Here is a 23433-nt window from a genome sequence, read left to right as displayed (position 1 = left end):
CTCCCAGCACCATTGTAGAGGTGTGGGAGGTTACTCTGACCTGCTGTCCTGTTCTATGTAGCTGCGTCATCTTCCCCCACAGGAGCAGCGACATCGTGGGTTCCACCATGTGGATCGAATTTGATGAAACCTCCAATTTATATCATGAATCTAGGATGTATCAGGCCAAGGTGTTGTTGCCGCTGCTGTGCCCTCTGACTCCTTTCTGTTCTCCGCAGCATTCGTAATCTGTTTAGTATGGCTGCTGGCACAAGGGGTAGAGTGGGTCGTTTACCAATCAGAAAGTTGGTGGTTCACTTTGAGATTACCAGTTTCTCTCTATATCTTGGGTGCAAATCTCGTATCAGAAAAGTCATTCTGCTCTACTTGATGCATGCTCAATCATCCATGTAAGCAAATCCCCGAAAGTTGATTGTGTTCATCTGTTCAAAACGCTACGTCCAGATGAACAGAATCAACTTTTGGGGATTCTGCTCTACTCTTACTGCAATTGTCAGATCAGTGACACATGTCCCCACAACACTAGCCTTTCTTACACAGCTAATTTTTCTACACGTGCTTCAGTGCTAAAGAAACTTTGGTTCTGTTGATGACATTTCATCTGTCACTTTCCTGAATACTGTCCAGCACTGAATTAGCTTTTACTTCAGACTCAAATATGTACAAAAGAGCAATAATAAGTGAAGCTTAACTAAGTGAGAGTAATACTGTATGCCAGTTGCATACACTGCAGTAATGTGTGCATCCATCAACCACTTTATTAGGTACACTTACACCGCATTTTGCCTTCAGAGCTGCTGTAGTTTGTCTTTGCAGAATTTCAGCTTGTTGCTGGAATCATTCCTTAGAGATTTTGTTCCATATTAACACAACAGCATCACAGGAGAGGAGAGGCCATTAGACCACTGTTACAGCACGATCAGCGGGGCCTATCGCGCGGTGCCCCGCGCTTCACTCGGACTTTCTGACCACGTCATGATCCACCTGATCCCCGCGTACAGACAGAGGCTGAAGCTCTCCAAACCTGTCGTGAGGACCAAAAAACTGTGGAGCAACGAGGCTGTGGAGGAGCTTCGCACGTGTTTGGAGACCACAGACTGGGACACAATGAAGGCTGCTTCTAACAGCTTGGACGAGTCTACGGACACTGTCACCTCCTATATCCACTTCTGTGAGGACAGCATTGTGCCATCACGCACCAGGGTGAGTTATAACAATGACAAACCCTGGTTTACTCCTAAACTCAAAAAGCTGTGGCTGGAAAAGAGAAAGGCGTTCAGAAGCGGAGACAGGGACTGCTACAGAGAGGCCAAGTACAAGTTCACTAAAGAAGTGGACATTGCCAAACATCAGCACTCTGAGAAGATGCAGCAGCAGATCTCAGAGAATGACTCGGCCTCTGTGTGGAAAGGTTTTAGGAATATTACAAACTACAAGCCTAAAACCCCCCACTCCACTGATGACTTGCTCTTAGCCAACACCCTTAACGACTTCTACTGTCGTTTTGACGAGCCATCAGGCAGCCTTCACACCTCCAACGGCCCCAACAATAGAGACACTTTGGACACTCACTCCCCCACCTCTCCCCCCTACATAGAGCCATCACCACCTTCAAACCGTTCACCTACAACACCCGCCCCCTCACCCCACACAAAAGAGGATTTCACACCACCTCCTCCGACCACAACTCTTCATATTCATGAAGCAGATGTGAGGAAGCAGTTTAAGAGTCTGAATGCTCGGAAAGCTCCCGGCCCAGACGGTGTGTCTCCTGCCACCCTCAGACACTGTGCAAACGAGCTGGCCCCAGTGTTTTCTGGCATTTTCAACTCCTCACTGCAGGCATGTCATGTGCCTGCCTGCTTCAAGTCCTCCACCATAATCCCTGTCCCCAAGAAACCTAGGATCACTGGACTAAATGACTACAGACCCGTGGCTCTGACATCTGTGGTCATGAAGTCATTCGAGCGCCTAGTTCTCTCCCATCTCAAGACCCTCACGGCCCCCCTCCTGGACCCCCTGCAGTTTGCATATAGAGCCAACAGGTCTGTAGACGACGCCATCAACATGGCCCTACACTTCATCCTGCAGCATCTGGACTCCCCAGGAACCTACGCCAGGATCCTGTTTGTGGACTTCAGCTCTGCCTTCAACACCATCCTTCCAGACCATCTCCGAGGCTTTCCCAGATGAATGTGCCTGATCCCATCTGCCGGTGGATCACTGACTTCCTGACGGACAGGAAACAGCATGTGAGGCTGGGAAAGAATGTCTCGGACTCCCGGACCATCAGCACCGGCTCCCCTCAGGGCTGTGTTCTTTCTCCTCTGCTCTTCTCCCTGTACACCAACTGCTGCACCTCCACCCACCAGTCTGTCAAGCTAATCAAGTTTGCAGATGACACCACCGTCATTGGGCTCATCTCTGACAGGGATGAGTCTGCCTACAGGAGGGAGGTTGAACGTCTGGTGTCCTGGTGCAGCCACAACAACCTGGTGCTGAATGCCCAGAAGACAGTGGAGATTATTGTGGACTTCAGGAAGCACACAGCCCCACTCCCCCCCATCATCCTGACTGACACCCCCATCACCTCTGTGGACTCATTCCGCTTCCTGGGTACCACCATCACCCAGGACCTGAAGTGGGAGCCCACCATCACCTCCGTCATTAAGAAAGCCCAGCAGAGGATGTACTTCCTGAGGCAGCTGAAGAAATTCAACCTGCCAACACGGACGATGATGCAATTCTACACTGCAATCATCGAGTCCATCCTCACCTCCTCCATCACCGTGTGGTACGCTGGAGCCACTATCAGGGACAAACAGAGACTGCAGCGTGTTGTGCGCTCTGCTGAGAAGGTGATTGGCTGCAGACTCCCATCTCTGCAGGACCTGTACACCTCCAGGACACTGGGGCGTGCAGCTCGGATCTCAGCTGACCCTTCTCACCCTGGTCACAGTCTGTTTGACCTGCTCCCCTCAGGCAGGAGGCTCCGGTCCATTCGCACCAGAACCTCTCGCCATAAGAACAGTTTCTTCCCCTCTGCTGTCGGACACATGAACAATAACCATATGACTGTCCCCGCCACTAACACATGACCCTACGCTGTGTTCACTGCATCATTCCATGTTTGGCACTGATCACCACCTGCACTCATGTATATATCATGTATCTATCTATCTATCTACTTAGTACTTTTAATTCTTATTCTCATTCTTATTTTCATGTCTATTTAAGCGTAATTTATGACAGTATGTTTGCACTGAAGCACCGCAGCGATTTCCTAATGTTGTAAACCTGCTCAACATTTGGCAATAAAACCCTTTCTGATTCTGATTCACTGTTTGTCAGATTTGTTGTCTGCTCATCCCAATGGTGCTCTACTGGACTGTGGAGGTCACTGGAGTACAGCATCTTTTCTTGTTCAGTTTCAGTGAGTCATTGTGAACTGTAGCCTCAGTTTTCTGGACCTGGCTAAAGGAGTGACACCTCTTGTGGTCTTCTGCTGTTGTAGCCCATGTGTTGTGCGTTTATAGATGTTCTTCTCTCTTTTGTAACTAGTGGTTGATTGAGTTAGTGTTGCCTTCCTGTCAGCCTCTGACCTCGGACATCAACAAGGTATTTTCACTCAGAGAACTGCCAGTCTCTGCATCTCTCTTTTTTAAGCCAGTGTCTGTAAACCCTAAAGATGGTTGTGTGGGAAAATTCTGGTAGATTACAGTTTTTCTCAATCACTATGGCACAGTTCTCACAGAAAAGTGATGCTTATCACTGTAATGAATGTCCTCAAAACAGTTATGCCTTTTTTCACAACACAAACTGACCTGTGCAAAAGACCCCATTTACTTTGACAATGTGTTACTGGCGTTGCTCCCTCATACATAGATTGAAGTCATTTGATAGTAAAAACGAATTAAATGATTGACAGTATTCAGGAACGCAAGAGATCTAAAATTCTGACTGACAAAAGTACAAACTGTTTTGATGAGTTATGAGATCCAAGTGATAAGTGCATAAACGCAGTAACAAATATATTTAGTAATGAAGTCAGTTAGCTTAGCTTATGAGACATCTGCTTATATCTTACTGAATTAACCATGGCAATTAATATTGAGGCTCCTCCACCTGCTCCACTTAAAAAATAAGAAACAGAAAAAGCACAGATGTTTTTGAGTAGAAGGTGACAATAACACAAATGTCACAAAACCCCACAGATGTCAAGAAGGAGTGAAAAGCGACAGACGGCAGAGGGCAGCACTACGCGGAGACCAGTCGGCTAAACAAGAGAAGTGTTCTGGTCCACTTCCGGTTACAGCAGTCCCAAACAAACACGATTAAGCTGTGGTTTTAAAAGGCAGATTTACAAGTCATATCGTTCTCAAAATGGGTAAGTTGAGGTCGCCTTTTACCCTCACATGATACCTAAGGTGTTGAGAGACTTTGCGGCGTTTCTCATAATATGTATTTTTATAAAATGTGGAAGTTAGCCTTAGCTGTGAGCTTGGAAGTTTAGCTAACAACCGCCCGGCCTTTGAAGCTTATCTACGTGACAGAAATATTGCATGCCGGTTACATACACTGCAGTAGCGTGTGTACAGTTTTCCTAAGAACTGGAGTGGATATGTGTTCATCTCAAGCTCACGCAACGTGTACGTGTGAGTGGGGGGTCTTGTTGTTGTGTCCCGTCTCTGCTGCTGTGTTGCATGGGAGGCTTAACTCAGAAATAAGACGCGCAGTTATCCCACTGAAACCGAGAGGAGAGAGATGCCTGACAGTAATGTCTGTGTTTATAATTACATTCATTTTGACAACCTCTCCAACACCACTGGCTGGAGAGCGCATCCGTTGTGTTTTATAGTAGACAATCAGTCATTAAGCTCTATACACGCTTTCTATGTACAAGTTTGAACCAAAGATTTTAGAGTCATCACTCCAATAGACATGTCGCTCCTTGTTTTTAAAGTTCAGTTCTTGTGTAATTTGGTCTACCTTTTCTTCCTGTTTCCTTTCCTTAAACATTGCTTCATGACAGCAAACCCTCTGCTGTGACCATTTCTGATCCGGCTTCAGCAAACGAGAGAGGGATCGATTGAAGGGTCAGATGCTCTCTCAGGTTCTGCGTCCTGCAGAATTTTTTTTCCATTTCTTAAGAAAAAGACTTTGTTTGTAGGCCTGCTATTTTTTTAACCCTCTACTCTTTACCCCTCAGCTGTAAAAAGCTGACGGGGTATCTTTATCCCCCTGCTGGGCCAGGGTCGACACCCAAGTTTGCGGATGTGATAACTGAAGAAATGTTCAAATTCATACCATAGGTCTAACATTGAAAATCTCACATGAGTTGAAATCTTAGTGATCTCAAGGTCAGATGTCAAACTTTATTAAAAAATCTTGTGAGTATGATAACTCAAGAAAGACGGCATCTTGGATTTTTGAAATTGATACCACAGGTGCATCTGCTCAGTAGATGATCCGAGATGTCGCTGAGGATGGAGCCTCAGCGCTTTGTGTTCTCATGCTTTGCATGTTCCTGTGTTTTTGCTCCGTCTTTTGCTGTTATCCTCCCATCATTTTACCAGAGAGGAACTCTTAAACGGTCCTCTCTACGTATATTTTCCCTGGTTTTCATCGACGCAGACAACCTAACCATGATTCTGATTGGAGGTGCAGTGGTGCTCTGTGGGATTTACCTTTGACTTTGGAGTGGGCTGTATGATGACCTGAAGTCACATACACACAACACAGTAAGAACCACTTGGATCTGAACCTGCTCAAGACTGTGGAGATGACAGTGGACCTTTAGAGACCCCCCCTCTACTCTCGCCATCTTCAACAGTACTGTGCACCCACTGTGGATTGCCTTAGATTCCTAGGATCCATCTTTTCATGGGAAGTACAATATTCTTCACATACACTGTGTCTGGAAGAAGGCCCAACAGGTTGAACTTCCTGCGGCAACTCAGGAAGTTCGACCTGTCACAGGAGCTGCCCGTCATCTTCTGCACTGCCATCATCATCCAGTCTGTCACCCAGGACCAACAATCTTACTCAATCTTTTGTTTTTGAGATATAATCATTATTCTTTCAAAAAATCATAACAATAACACAAGAATTACAAAATAAAACTACTTTTCATTTGCATATGGAGAGTAAATGAACACAAAGATCAGGCTGTGTGGGATAAAGCTGCTGAATCTCAGGTTAATTTTTAAAGAGACTTACCATTGTGTGTATTGTGTTGGTGTATACACTCACTGGTTACATCTCATGTTGCTGACAACATGAGGAACAGAGAAATTACACTTTATTAATCCTGTTTGTGGCGGTGGGCCACAAATTATACATTTTAAGGTAGGCAGAAAGGGCCATGATTGGTCCCCGGGCCAGACTTTTTGGACATGAACTTTATACCACCACCAAGCTAAAAGAAAGTTTACAGCTCAATTTTTAAGTTTCAAGCATCCTGATTGTTTGAAAATACTGTACTATAGTATTGATGCTTGCACACTTCACAATGGTTTTGTATGCTTGCAGCTGTGGCCGTGAGTTCAACATGTCCAGGGCTGTACTGTGGCAGGATGATGGTCAACGGCTCAGTGGAGGGAGAATGTGGTGTGAGTACTAAACATTAGTTGTTGCTGATGTGCTGTTGGATAGACAGTACGTGGATGTATGTCTAACTTTGCGCCTTGCATCATAAAAGAGAGCGCGGCTCATAATAATTCAGGTTTCCATATTGAGATCCGGTCATTGTGGTGTAGCAGACTGTTCTGAGGAAATTCGGAAGTGCTCGTCCTGCTTGTTCGAGTTGTGAGCCAGTAGAGCCTATCACAGCCTGGACTATCACTAATTGTAGGAACAGTGCAGAGACATGAATGGACATGTGGCAGGAAGCTGGAGAAGCCAAACTCTCACAGGCACAGAGAGAACATGCCGTCTCCACTTAGAAAGGTCATAACTAGCCAGCACTTAAGAAATGCTCATTACTCTACCAGTGTTCTTATTTTCAGTTACAATAACCGTGTGTAAAATAGATAATGAATCATTTTTTCCTCCCACACGCTGCAAATGCATCATTAATCCCCCCTCCCAACTGGAAAATTTTCCACCTGGCGCACTGTGCTGAGCATGCGTCTTTATATTCTACCAGTTAGGGAAAAATATGGTGACAGACGAGCGAGTGAACGAGACTCGCTGTTGACTCGTTTTCACAAGGATGATGCAGAACGAAATGCAGAAATTTGCAAAACATGCTGTAAAACTATTGCAGCAAAAGGCAGCAGTACCACGAAATTATTCCACCAGCTGAAAGTCATCCGCTGCAAAATGAAGCGTGCATGTCAACGTCTCCCCACACACCAAAGAAAGCGTTAAATAAACCAGCTGTGACACCTGCGACTGTTCCTGGTCAGTCGTTTTTATAGTCACTGTCTGGACTTTTGTTCCTGTAATCTGAGGTCATCACGTTTTTAATTTTACTACGTTTATATGTTGTAAGCACAAAGCAGTAACTGTAATTGTTAAGTTGTAACGTTCAGTTGTTGTGTTCTGTATTCAAAGTATTAAAAAAGCATTGAATGGTGGATTTGAATGAATGTAGCAGCGCAATTAAATGAAAGACAGCTTTAAGAGTGGATTTGGATGAGATTCAGATTGTACTCACAATAATGTGTTTTGGCAGGTTTGTCCTCGAGGAGAGCGGGCCAACATGCAGAAAGTGTGTGAGCGCTGCATCGAGTCTCCTGAGATCTACGACTGGCTCTATCTGGGGTTTATGGCCATGTTGCCTCTTGTGTTGCACTGGTTCTTTATTGAATGGTACTCTGGAAAGAAGAGGTGAGACTGAGTTCCAAAGCTGCTGCTGTACAGAGGAAGTTACTTCTGTGTGAAGTGACCAAAGTGATCATGTCCATAAGTCATATTGCATAACTTCAAACTTAATGAAGAGTTTATATAATGAGCACTCAGTGGCACTTCTGGTCTAATGTGTAATTAATATTGTAAACACATCTCTAAAGGCCAAACATAAAATATTACTATATAAAATAGCTGATCAGTAACAAACCCCCACGTCCACCTGTTAATGGCTTAAAAATAAAAAAATGAAGGTTTTGGACTGGTGTAGTCAGTGTCAGGGCTTAAAATAAACAGCTTTGACCTTAAACAGGTCATTCACGCTGAAAAACCCTGCAGTGTAGCTGAATTAAAACAGTTTTGTAAAGAAAAATGAGCTTCTAGTTACGTGACAGACTCATTGCCAGTTATTGTAAATGCTTGATTGCAGTTCTTGCTTCTAAGGGTCTAGTTAGTAGGTTTAGGAGGCAATTACTCTTAAATAAGACCATATACAGTAGGTTTGGAGAAGGTTTTGCCCTCAGCACATTTTGTACTTACTTGGGTTGTTTTTGTCTAATATTACTATTTGTTTTGTTCTTCAACACGTGTGCAACCCCCCCCGTTTCAGTCACTGTGGCATTTTGAGTCTAATTAGTGTTTGATAGCTGAATAATAAGGAATTCAAATTGTGCTGCTGTTAAGTTGCGGTATGAACTAATTTTTCAGCATCACTCATAAATGTCTAATTTTGAAGGTCTTGTTCAGAACATTGATTTGTCTGAATTTGGAAGTAGAAAATAACTAGTTACCCAGGGCTTTATGTCTTTAAGGTTTTCCTGTAGTGTGACAATTTTTGGCTTCATTTCAGTGCCTCAAGGCACTTTATCTTGTAAGGTCGACCCTACAATAATACATACAGAGAAAACCCAACAATCATATGACCCCTTATGAGCAAGTCGTTTGGCGACAGTGGGAAGGAAAAACTCCAGCAGAACCAGGCTCAGGGAGGGGCGGGGCCATCTGCTGTGATTGGTTGGGGTGCTATATGAAACATGTCTAACTTAGGGAGTATTTGTTCCAAGCACAGAATCCCTTTAGTGCTCTTGTCTGTGAGGACAGTGTGTTTTCTTTCTGTCATTTGATCTCATGCTCTTCCTTTGTAGTTCCAGTGCTTTACTCCAACATGTGACCGCCATGTTGGAGTGCAGTATGTCAGCTGTGGTCACTCTGCTGGTCACAGAGCCTGTGGGAATGCTCACTATCCGTTCTTGTCGAGTGCAAATGCTTTCAGACTGGTACACGATGCTGTACAACCCAAGTCCAGACTATGTCAACACATTACACTGCACTCAGGAAGCTGTGTACCCACTGTGAGTATTACCAGTAATCATTTTGCCAAATTCTACAATTAACCATAAAACAATAATTCCCAGCACTCCACAGAAGAGGACAAAGGTGTGTTTGCAGCAGGGCATCAAGGCCATACTGTGGGACACTGAGCTCTGTGTCTTAGGGCAAAATGTAAAAAAAGAAAATACAATTATACGTTAAATAAGAAAAAGCTTAGTTATGGACAGCAGAACACGGTTCAGGTCAAGCAGGTGGTTCCTCCCAGTCAGTGCCTTCAGCCTCACTGTTGATGCCTACATGAGTGACAGCAGAGACACGGAGCGCTCTCAAACACCAGCAACTTTAAGAAGGCTGGGTACTCTGAACTGTCGCTCGTCAGGAACTGTTCCCTGACCCTGAGGCACAGGGAACAAACCCTGTTATCAACTGGGGAAAAAACCTCAACGTACAGGCAGCAAGCTGAGGAGAGACCAGCATACCCAGTCTTTATTCAAAAGATTGAGGTTACTTATTGGATCTTAGTGTTTCAGTCAGATGAGTTCTTAGATGACTTTTCCTCCTGTTACACTGCAGATCATGACAGGTGGACACATTGATGCTGGGTGGTGGAGGCTGGCAGCAGCGTGCTGACAGGAGAAACACTGGGAGGTTCATTCGATATGAAGCAGCAGGAGAGTAGCCTCACACTGATCGAGGCTACTTTGTTTATTAGACAAGCTGAACAGACACCTGCTGAATGAGTAAACCGATCAACATGCTTCTGATTCTTTATTCTCTTTTTTAACTCTTGTGCAGTTTCCTTCTGAACTGGTGCATAGGCTGGTGGGAGGTCACCTCAGGCTTGTCATTCATTCTGTATCTGTTGCATCAGCGTAACACGAACTCCTCAATGTCCTTTTTCTCAGCTACACGATCGTGCTGATCTACTATGCATTTTGCTTGATACTAATGATGATGCTGCGTCCTCTGTTGGTGAAGAAGATGGCGTGTGGTTTGGGCAAATCCGACCGTTTTAAGAGCATCTATGCTGCTCTGTACTTCTTCCCGATCCTCACTGTGCTGCAGGCTATAGGAGGAGGACTGCTCTGTGAGTACCTGTGGGACTCTGCTTCTTAGTTCACACTGTGGTATCATTTTTGTTTTACAGCTTTCATAAGACTATGACTAATGGCCTTTTTGTTTAAATAACTCTGAGTAAAGACGACTGTGTTATTGTTTCAGACTATGCATTCCCCTACATCATCCTGGTCCTGTCTCTTGTCACGTTGGCTGTTTACATGTCTGCCTCTGAGATACAGGTAACTACAGTCACTGCGGTGTGGGCATTTCTTATTTCCCAGTTTAACTTTACAATTGTGATCAAGAAGTTCTTCGATTTGATATGAGGTTGGATACTAATTATACTTCTTTACAGTGTTTATTCATCGACTTGTATAAAGTTACAACAGCAAAATGACTCCTCCAAACTAATTGTGTGGGCACTAACCATTTAGGAATTAGGAACTACTCTAGACTGTAGATGGTTGTTGTTGTTGTGTTTTTTTTAAACCCCTTACCTGTAAAAGGCTGATGGGGTATTGTTGCCCCCTCAGTGGGCAGGCAGTGTAGACAGACCCCACACGAACATGATAACTTGTGAACACACACACACGTATGCATGTATGTTCAGGACTCTGTCTGGTTTGCTGTCATTACTGCACATGTTTGTTTGCGTTTGGAAGCTGACATATGTGTATGGGTTATTTCTCTTCTCTGTCCACTTACCATAACCCATCTCCTTTGAACACAGTCTTTTAAGAATCTGGTTGCCAAGAAGAAGCGTCTCATCGTCCTGTTCAGCCACTGGCTGCTGCATGCTTACGGCATCATCTCGATCTCCCGACTGGACAAGCTGGAACAGGACCTGCCGCTGTTGGCCCTCGTGCCAGGACCCGCTCTGTTTTACATCGTCACAGCCAAATTCACTGAGCCCAGCCGCATCCTCTTGGAGGCTGGCAATGGACACTGAGCTGGATTTATCAGGAGTTCAATAAATAACTCTTGAAAAAAAGTCACAGCAGCTTGCCCCTGTCCAGTGTGATGTCTTGAAATTGTCTGTTTATTTTTAGTTCAAAATCTCAGTCAGTGAGGAGTCGGACTCAAAATGCCAAACGTAGTTTGTTAATTTCTTTAACTCATGAAATATAAGCTCAGTAATTCATTCACGCTCAGCTTCAGTTCTCATGTGAAGTGTCTACAGGTCTGACATGACAATGATGTGGTCCCAGAAGTCTGGCGTGTACAGTAAAGTGTATGCACTACTGCTTTGTCAAGTGTGGTAGAAGATGTGATCGTTCCACTGGAGCTGAGCAGCTGTTTCTAAAGCGTTAACAGGTCGCTGCTTTTAATGTTTATTTTAAATTTTGATTGGTGGTGAATTTCTCCAGAGGAAAATCGCTCCGACAGATATACTTGAAAAGGTTTGTATGTTGACTCCTGTTGAATATTTCAGCCTTCACAGGTTTGTGGAGGTGAAAGTGCACTGTATATACTGTACATTGCTTGTAAATGTTAGTGTATTCAGTATGTTTATCTGCATATACATAATTTAACACTAAAACTTTGAATGTTATCTTTGTGTTCTGACTATTGATCTTTGTTACCATGAGATTCAACTTTTATTGGTCTCAAACATTTACCTGATATCAAAGTGTACACCTGTGTTACTGCAGGTCGATCTGTGTGACGATGCACTTTCATTTTGCTCACAGTCATCTGTATACGCTGCAACATATGTTGATGTTTCTTTGTAAATGAATAAAGGTGTCAGAAAATGATTTTGGTATCATTTTGACTGACACGTCCTGTAACCCGGCAGTGCAGGTGGGAAGCTTGTTCTTCTCTCAGGTTGTCAGATGACAAACAGGAAGGTTGCTGCATCTGGAAATGTGGAAAAATCCTCAAAAAGACTGTTTCCTGTTGTGATTCTTCATTTGTATACTGAGCTTTTGCACATACCCACACCAACTGTTTAGAAGAATGCAGCTACAGCAGACCTGAGTGCGTTTATGTTTTCTCATCTTACAGTTAATGCAAGTAAGGATTCATCCACAGTAACCACATTTTGGATGGTAGGTAAATACGCTAACAGATCTGACTAATACGTGAAGATTTTACGCTCCTGTAAATCGTATCACATCAACCATAACTTTGTGGGCATGTGTGTGAAGAGAAACTACAGCAAAGCAACAAAAGCTGAGACAAAAAGAACATTTCGTATCATCAAAAAGGCAAAACTGGTATTGGAAATGAAATGCACACAAATTTGGGAATATTACACTCAAATCACTGACACACATACCCACACAGCAAAGTCAAAAAGGTACAAGGGCTACGTCCCCCGAGGACGTGAAAGCCGGTGTTGTGCCAAAAGGAATCTGTGCTGCTTCTGTGTTTATATCTATTGTCTTTACTTATCTTCAGAATACCACGGGGTGACTCCTCTGATGTGATGGGATAAGATAAACCTTTATTAGTCCCACACCTGGGAAATTTGTTTGGTCATGGCAGGAAGTGGACAGTTAAAGTTAAAAGCAGCAACAATTAAGAAAAGAACAATAGAATAGAAGATAAAGTAGAATAACATACTATACAAAAGAGAATAAAATACTGTGTTGCAACAGAAGAAGTGCACATCAGGGAGACTAGGCGAAGGCTGATCCATGGTGTATTAGATGTTTGACAGCCAAACCAATGACACAGTGTTCACATTTCTGTCAGCGTGACATACAAATAAACTATAATATAAATCTCAAATATTTATACACTTACAGTGGGGCAAAAAAGTATTTAGTCAGCCAGCGATTGTGCAAGTTCCCCCACCTAAAATGATGACAGAGGTCAGTAATTTGCACCAGAGGTACACTTCAACTGTGAGAGACAGAATGTGAAAAAAAAAATCCATGAATTCACATGGTAGGATTTGTAAAGAATTTATTGGTAAATCAGGGTGGAAAATAAGTATTTGGTCAATAACAAAAATACAACTCAGTACTTTGTAACATAACCTTTGTTGGCAATAACAGAGGTCAAACGTTTACTATAGGTCTTTACCAGGTTTGCACACACAGTAGCTGGTATTTTGGCCCATTCCTCCATGCAGATCTTCTCGAGAGCAGTGATGTTTTGGGGCTGTCGCCGAGCAACACGGACTTTCAACTCCCGCCACAGATTTTCTATGGGGTTGAGGTCTGGAGACTGGCTAGGCCACTCCAGGACTTTCAAATGCTTCTTACGGAGCCACTCCTTTGTTGCCCGGGCCGTGTGTTTTGGATCATTGTCATGTTGGAAGACCCAGCCTCGTTTCATCTTCAAAGTTCTCACTGATGGAAGGAGGTTTTGGCTCAAAATCTCACGATACATGGCCCCATTCATTCTGTCCTTAACACGGATCAGTTGTCCTGTCCCCTTGGCAGAAAAACAGCCCCATAGCATGATGTTTCCACCCCCATGCTTCACAGTAGGTATGGTGTTCTTGGGATGCAACTCAGTATTCTTCTTCCTCCAAACATGACGAGTTGAGTTTATACCAAAAAGTTCTACTTTGGTTTCATCTGACCACATGACATTCTCCCAATCCTCTGCTGTATCATCCATGTGCTCTCTGGCAAACTTCAGACGGGCCTGGACATGCACTGGCTTCAGCAGCGGAACACGTCTGGCACTGCGGGATTTGATTCCCTGCCGTTGTAGTGTGTTACTGATGGTGACCTTTGTTACTTTGGTCCCAGCTCTCTGCAGGTCATTCACCAGGTCCCCCCGTGTGGTTCTGGGATCTTTGCTCACCGTTCTCATGATCATTTTGACCCCACGGGATGAGATCTTGCGTGGAGCCCCAGATCGAGGGAGATTATCAGTGGTCTTGTATGTCTTCCATTTTCTGATGATTGCTCCCACAGTTGATTTTTTCACACCAAGCTGCTTGCCTATTGTAGATTCACTCTTCCCAGTCTGGTGCAGGTCTACAATACTTTTCCTGGTGTCCTTCGAAAGCTCTTTGGTCTTGGCCATGGCGGAGTTTGGAGTCTGACTGTTTGAGGCTGTGGACAGGTGTCTTTTATACAGATGATGAGTTCAAACAGGTGCCATTCATACAGGTAACGAGTGGGGGACAGAAAAGCGTCTTACAGAAGACGTTACAGGTCTGTGAGAGCCAGAGATTTTCCTTGTTTGAGGTGACCAAATACTTATTTTCCACCCTGATTTACCAATAAATTCTTTACAAATCCTACCATGTGGATTCATGGATTTTGTTTTCACATTCTGTCTCTCACAGTTGAAGTGTACCTCTGGTGCAACTTACTGACCTCTGTCATCATTTTAAGTGGGGGAACTTGCACAATCGGTGGCTGACTAAATACTTTTTTGCCCCACTGTATGTGTATAAATATTTGAGATTTATATTATAGTTTATTTGTATGTCACGCTGACAGCTTAGCACGAGCTGATTACCATCCACTGTGAATACATGTAATCTGTAGTTGTGGGCTCACACACAGAAAAGTGAAGAACAACGTTTCACTTGTAGAATGGATCCGACTGTCTACCCTGATGACTACTACAGACTGTTGCATACAGATTTAAAATATATAAAACATTGCTGTACTAATAATCTGAATGACAGATGCATAGAAATGATCTGTTGGGGCTTATAAGGTAAACGTTTGCAACGACTGCCTGAGCTCAGCTCATTCAAGCGGCAATGATGTACCGCTTTGGAGGAGAGCAGACGTGAGTATTACAGCCAGTTATTACACAAATGAAAAACAATGTGATAATAAGGTATAAACTGTGCCAGTGCAGAAACACCTACTGTTGCAAAACATGACACTGAAGTTCTGCAAGCACCTGCAAAGACAACATGCGGACGTGACATCCAAACCAGATGCAGCTCGATGCTCAAAGTGTGTGGTCTCACAATATCCTGGCACTTTGATCTCTTCCTAGTCTTACAGACCTACAAACTTACTGTAAGCTTGTGCTGTTTAATGGCAGACAACTTTCCATATTAAGTTGCCAAGTAACAAAAATATGATGGAACTAATGTAACAAATTACTTTCTACATGGTGTGATTACTTATGTTTTTTTAAGTAAAGAGTAATTTGTTACTTTCTGGGAATAACTTTTTTTTTTAAAACACAGTACAACCAGAGAATATTTTTAAAAACACTTTATTAATACACTGGAATATCATTAGATGACATGTTTGCCATATGAAAAATACTTTATTTTGATAATAGCTGATTGCAGCATCTTAAAGGAGGGACAAATGTAGCTTGGCCATTGGAAACCAGTAGCTTACCATCTGTGATTATGCATTCCCCATGATTAGAGTGTAGTTAATGTAGACACCTGCACGTCTGAACACAAATATACTTAAATAACCTGAGACAAGAGCAAAGGCGAGTCCAGGGTTTACTCACATCAGCATTTGCTGTTTTAAGCATTCAGCTCTTTGGAAACCCGAGAGGTCACAGATTAGTTTGCACAGCACACATTAAAGTGTGCGATGTTAGGATTTCAGCTGAACACGCTGTCACACACTTGTGTTTAACAAAATAACAATATCTTCATTATCGCATTTAGTTTAGGAACATACAACATCCTGGCCTGATGTTCACAGCCACTCTACCACACTAGCAAACACAAAGTGGAAGACTGCGGTGAAATACTCGACTGCCCACAGAGACCATGCAGTGGCTCTGATCAGCTGCATGGGGCAGGAATTAGTCCTCAAAGTTCACCAGTGTATCATTCTAGCTTAATTTTTCCACTTTCAAGTCAAAGAAAAAAACTCCAGAACCACTAAATCATTACGTGCTCAGATAACCTCGCTCTTAAGTAAACTGGTTACATTGTGGTGAACTGTGTGTTCTCTTCTGGTCATCCTGGAGGCGGAAATAAACTTTTCAGTCTCTTCTTTTCTCTCCTTTTCCCAGCAGCATGCATGTCATACTATGTGGGTGTGGGTGCGACAACACTCCATTAATGATATTCACTTTAAATCTATTCAAATAATTTTAACCATCTAATAAAATCCTGCAGAATCATTGCAAAGGAGACTAAAGGTGTTTCTGGCAATGACACGATATTAAGAGATTACGGACTGTGTTCACTATTAGCATGACCGATAAAGTCTTCAGATGAGCTGATGGGAGTTCAAAGTTCGATGGCAATTTAGATAATTTGATATCAAGGCAAATTCTGTTAGAACGGACAATGCACTGTGTGGTCATGCAGGCTGACAGCGATTCTCTGCATAAATCTGACAGGCCAGGTGTAGTGCAGGACTCAACCAGAGGAGGGCGCTGTTATTACAATTCCACCATATAAACCTGAAATCTGAGCGTAACCGCTAAGTTGTTCATGTTACCGTTACTCTTAAACATGCACAACACGGTTTGTTTTCAGCAGGCTGTGTGAGGGTGCAGGTATGCGTCAAAGTCAAAATTCCACATCGTCACATCGTGCAGCTCCGAGTCTCATTATTGTCACATTGGAAATTACATTTCAATTTGCTTCGTAACAACTGTAAAATCAGAAAGAAAGAAAACAGTCGCCATATTTGTGCAGGCTGAGAAAACACACAACAGATTGTGTCGTTGTGGAATGATCTTTGACACACTGGAAGCCCATCAGGTCACTGTAACTTCCATGCATCGGGATTCTCCTCCTCTGTCCTGATGCAGAAACATGTGGATGCAGAATGAGGACTGAGTGAAGCACGATGAGCCAGAGCTCAGCTACTGTGCTCACAGCATGAAGGCCTCTACATCACTCATGCACTCGATAAATCAGCCCTTCTCTGTCCAAATAAAGACACACAATCACAACCACATCCGGCCCAAAATGAGACACTGTTAGCATTACACTCAACACAGTTCACAGTGAACTGTGCACTGCAAACATTAGTGAATCATCTTTGTGGGATTCATTTAATATTTCTCCCAAAAATGTACATGAACATAAACGTGCATGCAATCAAACCAGCCACAAAAATACCCCAAACTGACGCCGCGTCCTCTGTGGTAAATACTGCAAGATGATCAAATCCATTAATCTGGCTCTGTGCTGGTTTTTCTTTAATCAGTCTCCATTGTTTGCATCAACTGTGGAAAGCAAGTGAAGGCTCCAGATGGACAATCACAATTATAAAGCATCGTAAATCACCAAGAGTGTATAAGTACAGGCCTCTCCAGAGTTTCACCAAGCACCACTCAAATCATCAACATTATTTCTGGATGTAGATGATGATAATACACAGAGTTCCCACCAGTCCTAAGGCCTGGATGCCCAGGAACCAGAGCAGCAGCCAGAAGAAGACGATCACGACCGGCTCCACTATTTTGTCCCCAAAGTACATCTGGCTGAAGCCCATTCCCCGCAGACACTTGTTGAGCGAACCAAACAGAGTCCCCATTCGCTCACAGTCGTCCAACAGAGGCTCTCTGGTACTGGGATCATTCGTGCGGGACCAGGTTGCACTGGGATCAGTTCGAGGGCGGTTCTGGCTGACATCAGTCTGTGGAGGCAAAGATATATTTACGAATTCCTAAATTCAGATGGCAGGTAAATTAATGCAACACTTGTATAAAATGTAAGACAGCTTATAGTGCATCCTGTAATATATTGGGCAAGAAAATGTCTGATTGTGAAGATTTTTGTCAACCACTTACTCGACTAAGTGAAAAAAATGAAAAGAAACATTGTGAGAAACGAGTATGCGCACGCTTGACCTCAGAGGTTACTTTTACTCAGAATAATTCAACTTGTGAACAGATGAATAGCAAACGTAAATAAAAATGTTAAACTATACATAGACAGTATGTAGAGAAACTGACAGCCACAATGTGTTTGCACTGTGGAGATCTGCAGAGAGCTACAGTCAGTGACAGCGGAAGCTTTGAGAAGCACATAATTATAACGCTCAGTTACTTCTTTGTATCTGTAATGATGTGCTGTTGTTTTAGCTTAGCCAGAGAAGTGAGCTGACCGGTTTAAAGAGCAGTGTGGCTATCACACTGGATGTGCATCTACTAATGAACTGCTCTTATTCAGCAGTGTGCTCCAACAGTTTCTGCTGCAGCGTTAAAAAAAGACGCTCTGTTATGATTTAAAGAAAGTCAGGCAACTTAGTAGAGCTCCCATTTTTGTGGTCTAAAGTTGTGTCCTACAAAAGCCTCATCTAGTGATGCCAATGACTAGGCAATCAGTGACATGCAGTCCTCTGATGTCACATTTTTGGATCGTCTCAGACTGCTTGCAACCCCAGCTGAGTAGGTACTTAAAATACAAAGTACCTGGTACTAGCACCTAATGGAACATGCTACAAGCTGAGTCGAGAAGCCTATCTACGCAGAAGTTAACTGTGTAGTAGTTCAGTCTCTCTCCACAGCCTCCATTTGTGCTGCACAGTAGAGCAGGGCGATATGGCCAAAAATATTTATCACGATATATATTTGAAAATTTGCGATAACGATATAACCGACGATATAATTGATGCGAGACAAAATACAACTCCACAACATTACTAGCGCAAAAACACAACCTTCCATTTATTTTCACTTAAACAAGAAGCTGGTTTTTATGTACATTAAAGCTTTATAAAAATGTAACAGTGCAAATGCAAATTCCTTGCTGAAAGTTTAACCAAAAGGCATTTCCAGTAGAAATGGGCTGACATATCCTGAGCATAACCATATATAATATCCACTGAAGTTAAAAAGAGGTGCTTTGCAACATTAAACTGCAGTGTGCAGTACGCATTTTTCGGACCATAAGGTGCACGGGATTATAAGGCACATTAAGCGAAACAAAGCAGTCAGATAAATCAAATTTTATTAAACTCATTCTTCTTGCTTCCTCCACTTCTGTACCATTGATTCATTAATGTTGAATTCTCTGGCAGCTGTTCTATTCCCATGTTGTTGCAGTATATTAATGACTAACCTCGTATTGTGGATGGATTATCTCAGTTGTTCTCCTGACTGAAGTTTGGTCCGTTTACAGCATCCTGCCATGTGATTGCATTTGTCTCTAACCATGAAGAACCTTCACGTTAACTTTTATAAGTGGAAAAGTGTTAGTGTTCGTCCTCCAGCTTCACTGTTTATGTTATGCTAACATAGCTGTGTCGCTAGCGATCACGTAGCACATCATTATATACCAGCTAGCCCAACTTCAGTAACCCTACAAACGTCACTGCTGTTTAGTTTCCTGTCTTCATTTATGTTGGAAGTGATAGCAGAGCTGTACGTTTGATTTTTTTCAGAAATCTCTCAGTCAGAACATGCTATATCATGCTTAGGTAACTAGTGAAACTAGCGAGCTAACTTCCGCTAGCTTCCTGCTAACTTCTAACTCCGTTAAATGTAATAACTTTTGTTTTCATGGATGCCTGGAAGTTAAACTTTATAGTTACACCTGGTAAAGCAGCAATGCTGATCGTTTTATTAAAGATGAAAGAATTTAGACAGTTTTTAACTCTCAGTGATGCTGCAGTGTTGTTTGACCTGAAGCATACGGAGTTTAGGACCCAGATTACTCCCAGATTTAAGAGCATCTTAGTCCGACAAATATGACAATAACAACGGCCGCTTGCATGTTCTGCAAAAAAATGTGCTTTGTTGTGTATCTGACGGACAAACACCAAACCAGTTCCACATCACTGAAGTTGCACCATTTTTACAAACCAATTCTGGTTCATCTGTTTCACTCAACAATCGGCCATGTGCGTATGAAAACAAAGGCACTGCGCACGCGCGTTTTACTCCCATTCTATCGCGATATTTCATTTTCCTATCGTTGCCTAACATTATACCGGTATTACCGTGAACGGTATAATATGGCCCAGCCCTACTGCACAGTTCTCATACTGTCCGCTTTTGTAACAGTTCAGATTCCATAAAGGCAGCATCTCACCCAAGATAGCAAACCAACCAGTAGGACTAGTAAGACTCGACAAGATTGGACAAGTCAAGTAAAACTTCATTCCAGCGTGGCATTTCTACAGACAAACCAACACGCTGATCAAACACGATTATGTGTGTTCGTGTTTGTTTGGTTGAGGATAAAGTAAGTGTCCCTTTAGATACAGTTCAAAGCTTAATGCTGAATCCATTCAGCTAGGAAGATACAAATTACTATGACGATTAATGTGGTAGTATTTATAATGAATTAAAAAGAGTCTGTGGGTGGCCCAGGCCTTTGGTACTGCTCCAAATGCTACATAATTCTGTGGGAAACACTGCATTACAGATGTAACCAGTGGTGACAAGATGTGAAAGAATACAGCAAGGCCCGGGTTTAGTCCCTGCCAAACACACTCACATCTACTGAGGCCAAGACTGCGCTCAAAAAGTAAGATCATTTAATGGACCTTTGTCAAGCAAATCAAAGCTTTGCTGGCACGTATCACGTCTACATACGAGCTTACATTTCCACGTCGGCACTTGTGTGAAAAAGCATCACATTTATAGTTCATATAGAAGAAAACTCAACTCAAGCATAACGTAGGGCTGATTCATCGAGTACTTGGAATAACTCGATTATAAAAATTCATTGTTTCACTGCATCACTCTATAGCGCCAACCATAGCAGACCTGCAATAATGAAAGTATGGATAAAGAGCCCACCAGTTTCCCAACAGGAAGACAGAAAAATCAACAGCAGCAGTGATGATGAGAGTTTAATGTGGAACCGGGTCCTCCTACACTCCGGAGAGCAAATGCTTTAGAAAAATATAAGAATAAAGGCTTTTTTTTTTTTCTTTCTACAGGCCAATAAAATGTACATGGGCTCTGAGCCACTGACCTGGGGCTGTTAGGTTGGACACTGGATTATTATTAACATCTACAGCATTACAACATCCGTTTTCAGCAGCACAGGCTTCAGAGTGCTGATAACTCTCTCATTAAACATGCAGACACGCTGCTGTCAGGGCTGTTTGCCTCCGATTATTGGAGATCATCTATTTACTTTTGCATTTGGAAAGTGGATGCTGTAAAATATTAAATGTTTCTTTGACAGATGTTGGATGCAGTGAAATTTTAAAACACTGACATTTCCAAAAACACAAAACAATGAGCAGATCAGTTTTGAAATGCCTGTTTTTCCACTTTGGAACATTTACCGTTGCTCATTAATAAGGCAGCAGTCGATTAAAAACTCGCTTGCTGAACTAATAACACCACAATAGATGCAGTTTTCTTTATTAAATGAAATAATAAAGAAAACAATTAGAAATAACAGAGGATTTGTGATATTTAAAGTAGGGCCCACTGCCACTGGTGTACTTTGACCGATCAAGTTTACTGTGGGTTCAATGATCAATCGCGTGTTCTGACACAAAGCAATGCGTCTTACAAGAAGACGGGATCGTTAACTTCATATTGTATGATGTTACATGGCTTCTATAATATCCCGACTTAAGTTATATCCTGTCCTGTCCGCGGATCCTTTGCTTAATTCTTCGAATAAAATAACATCTGAATGGAATCTGACTCAAGTGTTTACGTTAGGACAACAGATAAAGCTCAAAAACAAAGTTGAACCTGACGGCAGGCTAAGCCGACACGGTGAAACCGCTCCCAGATCTTGACAACTCGGCCCTGTTTGCCACAATGTTAGCATGAAATCTGAAAAAGGCGGCTACGGCTAGCTCAACAAACGCCGCTCGGCCGCTTTACCCGGTGCCGCTGGCTGTGCAGTGGTGCCTGCCTTCCACCCTGGACAGGCGGAGGAATATGCTGTCTTCTCCGGTTTTCCGTTGGTAGCTCTTCTAACTCACGTCGATGAGAAACATGCCGGCCATGAACAGGAGGCGTCACAGCAGACATAGTCCTGCTAGTACAGTGACAGGAACTTTTAGGAGTAAACACATGCTGGGGAAGCGACTCAGAGCGCGTTCTCGATCTCGGGAGCCAGCAGATTTTTTTAAGCGTCTAAACTTCATCGACCCTGTGACAAGGCGCCACCTACAGGGCAGGAAAGTAATGACAGCGTTGTTATCTCCCTTCACTTACGTGGAACACTGAGCCAGACAGTCGTGGAAATGCTCGGAAAAACGGCAAATAGTATGGAAGCTTGTTTCTATGGAAACATGCTTCCTCCACTAAAAAGAACCACATTAAGGAAACAATTATTATCGGTCATTTTGAGAATAAAGCTGAAATACGTCGAAATATGGAGACGCAGTGGTTTCAAGGCTGCTATACCCTGTACAAACAGCCTCGTGTAGATGAGTCAGCGACACAAACTGATCAGCTGTCTTATCATGTCTTGTCCTCCATCCTCTTTACTGCACGATATCCTGTCCACTGGCAACATTTCATTTTGCACAAATCTATGTTTGTGTGTTTTTTCCCTTGTGACCAGATGCAACGCTCTGCACTGACTTTTTTCACCCCCTTATACCCATCACCACACTGTGTTTAAATCGTTTCCTTGAAACTAAAACTGACTCTGAGGTATGATTTCACTAACTCATCTACACAAGACATTTTGTACAGGGTATAGCAGCAGTTTGCCTTGAAACAACTGTAAGCTCCACATTTTTTAAAAATAGTATTTCCACTTTTTTCCTTGAATTTCTGGAATAGAATTTCAGCTTTATTCTCAAAATGATCAGTAATATTTTTGTCTTAATGTGGCCTTAACCATCTTCATATATTTTTTTCCTGGTAGTGTGCCAAAAATTTGTGTTCCTATTACTAACATTTTGGGTAGATAAGCATACATTAGTTAATTCATACAATTTTACAGTTGGGAGTCATGTTTAAGTGCAGTTTCAGTAAATCTCCAAATGTCTGCTTGGAAATAGGCCCATCAATTTTCTTCTGCTTATCCATTTGATGTTGGGTGGGCTGAAGCTGCTGTCCCAGGGAAACAGATGGCACACGCCCTGTCTATTACAGGGCTAACACACCAATTAACTTAATCACAGTCTTTGGATGTGACGGAAGCCGGAGTGCCCGGAGAGAACCTGTGAAAGCCCCAAACAGAACATTTTTGCTGTGAGGCAGCAGTTGCTAACCACCACATCACCACGTTTTTCATGACTTTATTTTTTTAATTTAAACAAAGCCTTTTTATTTTATGTAATGATTTCATAATCAGACTTCCTTAGGTATGTGATCACTCGCGTTCATTTAGTTTATCAGCATGATTAAACTAAATCTGAGTCTAAAGTAGAACCCATTAAATACCGGTGT

At 42.8% G+C, this 23433-nt stretch overlaps 2 protein-coding genes across 4 annotated transcripts; one reads left to right on the top strand and one right to left on the bottom strand.

Moving 5' to 3' along the window:
• The first annotated feature begins 4226 nt into the window (after positions 1-4226).
• jkamp (jnk1/mapk8 associated membrane protein) lies at positions 4227-11999 on the top strand. Of its 3 annotated transcripts, XM_086275205.1 has the most exons (7): positions 4231-4387; positions 6532-6611; positions 7679-7833; positions 8997-9203; positions 10089-10270; positions 10405-10481; positions 10973-11999. In XM_086275205.1, exons 1-7 carry the CDS (start codon positions 4384-4386, stop codon positions 11189-11191), a joined length of 924 nt encoding a protein of 307 aa, XP_086131331.1. In that variant the 5' UTR covers positions 4231-4383; the 3' UTR covers positions 11192-11999. The 3 variants fall into 3 exon arrangements, with proteins under 3 accessions (XP_086131332.1, XP_086131331.1, XP_086131330.1); XM_086275206.1 differs by lacking the exon at positions 6532-6611 and having other exon boundaries at positions 4227-4387; XM_086275204.1 differs by lacking the exon at positions 4231-4387 and having other exon boundaries at positions 6522-6611.
• Positions 12000-15375: 3376 nt separating this feature from the next.
• Positions 15376-22286, bottom strand: fam241a (family with sequence similarity 241 member A). Its single transcript, XM_086275207.1, has 2 exons — positions 21910-22286; positions 15376-17744 (listed from the first exon to the last, which is right to left on the bottom strand). Exons 1-2 carry the CDS (start codon positions 22057-22059, stop codon positions 17454-17456), a joined length of 441 nt encoding a protein of 146 aa, XP_086131333.1. The 5' UTR covers positions 22060-22286; the 3' UTR covers positions 15376-17453.
• Positions 22287-23433: the final 1147 nt, after the last annotated feature.

This window comes from Aulonocara sp. 'chitande type north' Nkhata Bay, linkage group LG19, assembly GCF_057382095.1.
Source record: "Aulonocara sp. 'chitande type north' Nkhata Bay isolate Kocher_YH1m ecotype deep benthic linkage group LG19, A_spYH_male_GT1.1, whole genome shotgun sequence".
Taxonomy (NCBI): domain Eukaryota; kingdom Metazoa; phylum Chordata; class Actinopteri; order Cichliformes; family Cichlidae; genus Aulonocara; species Aulonocara sp. 'chitande type north' Nkhata Bay.
The sequence above is the reverse complement of the archived record's forward strand: the minus strand, read 5'-3'. Positions and strand labels throughout refer to the sequence as shown.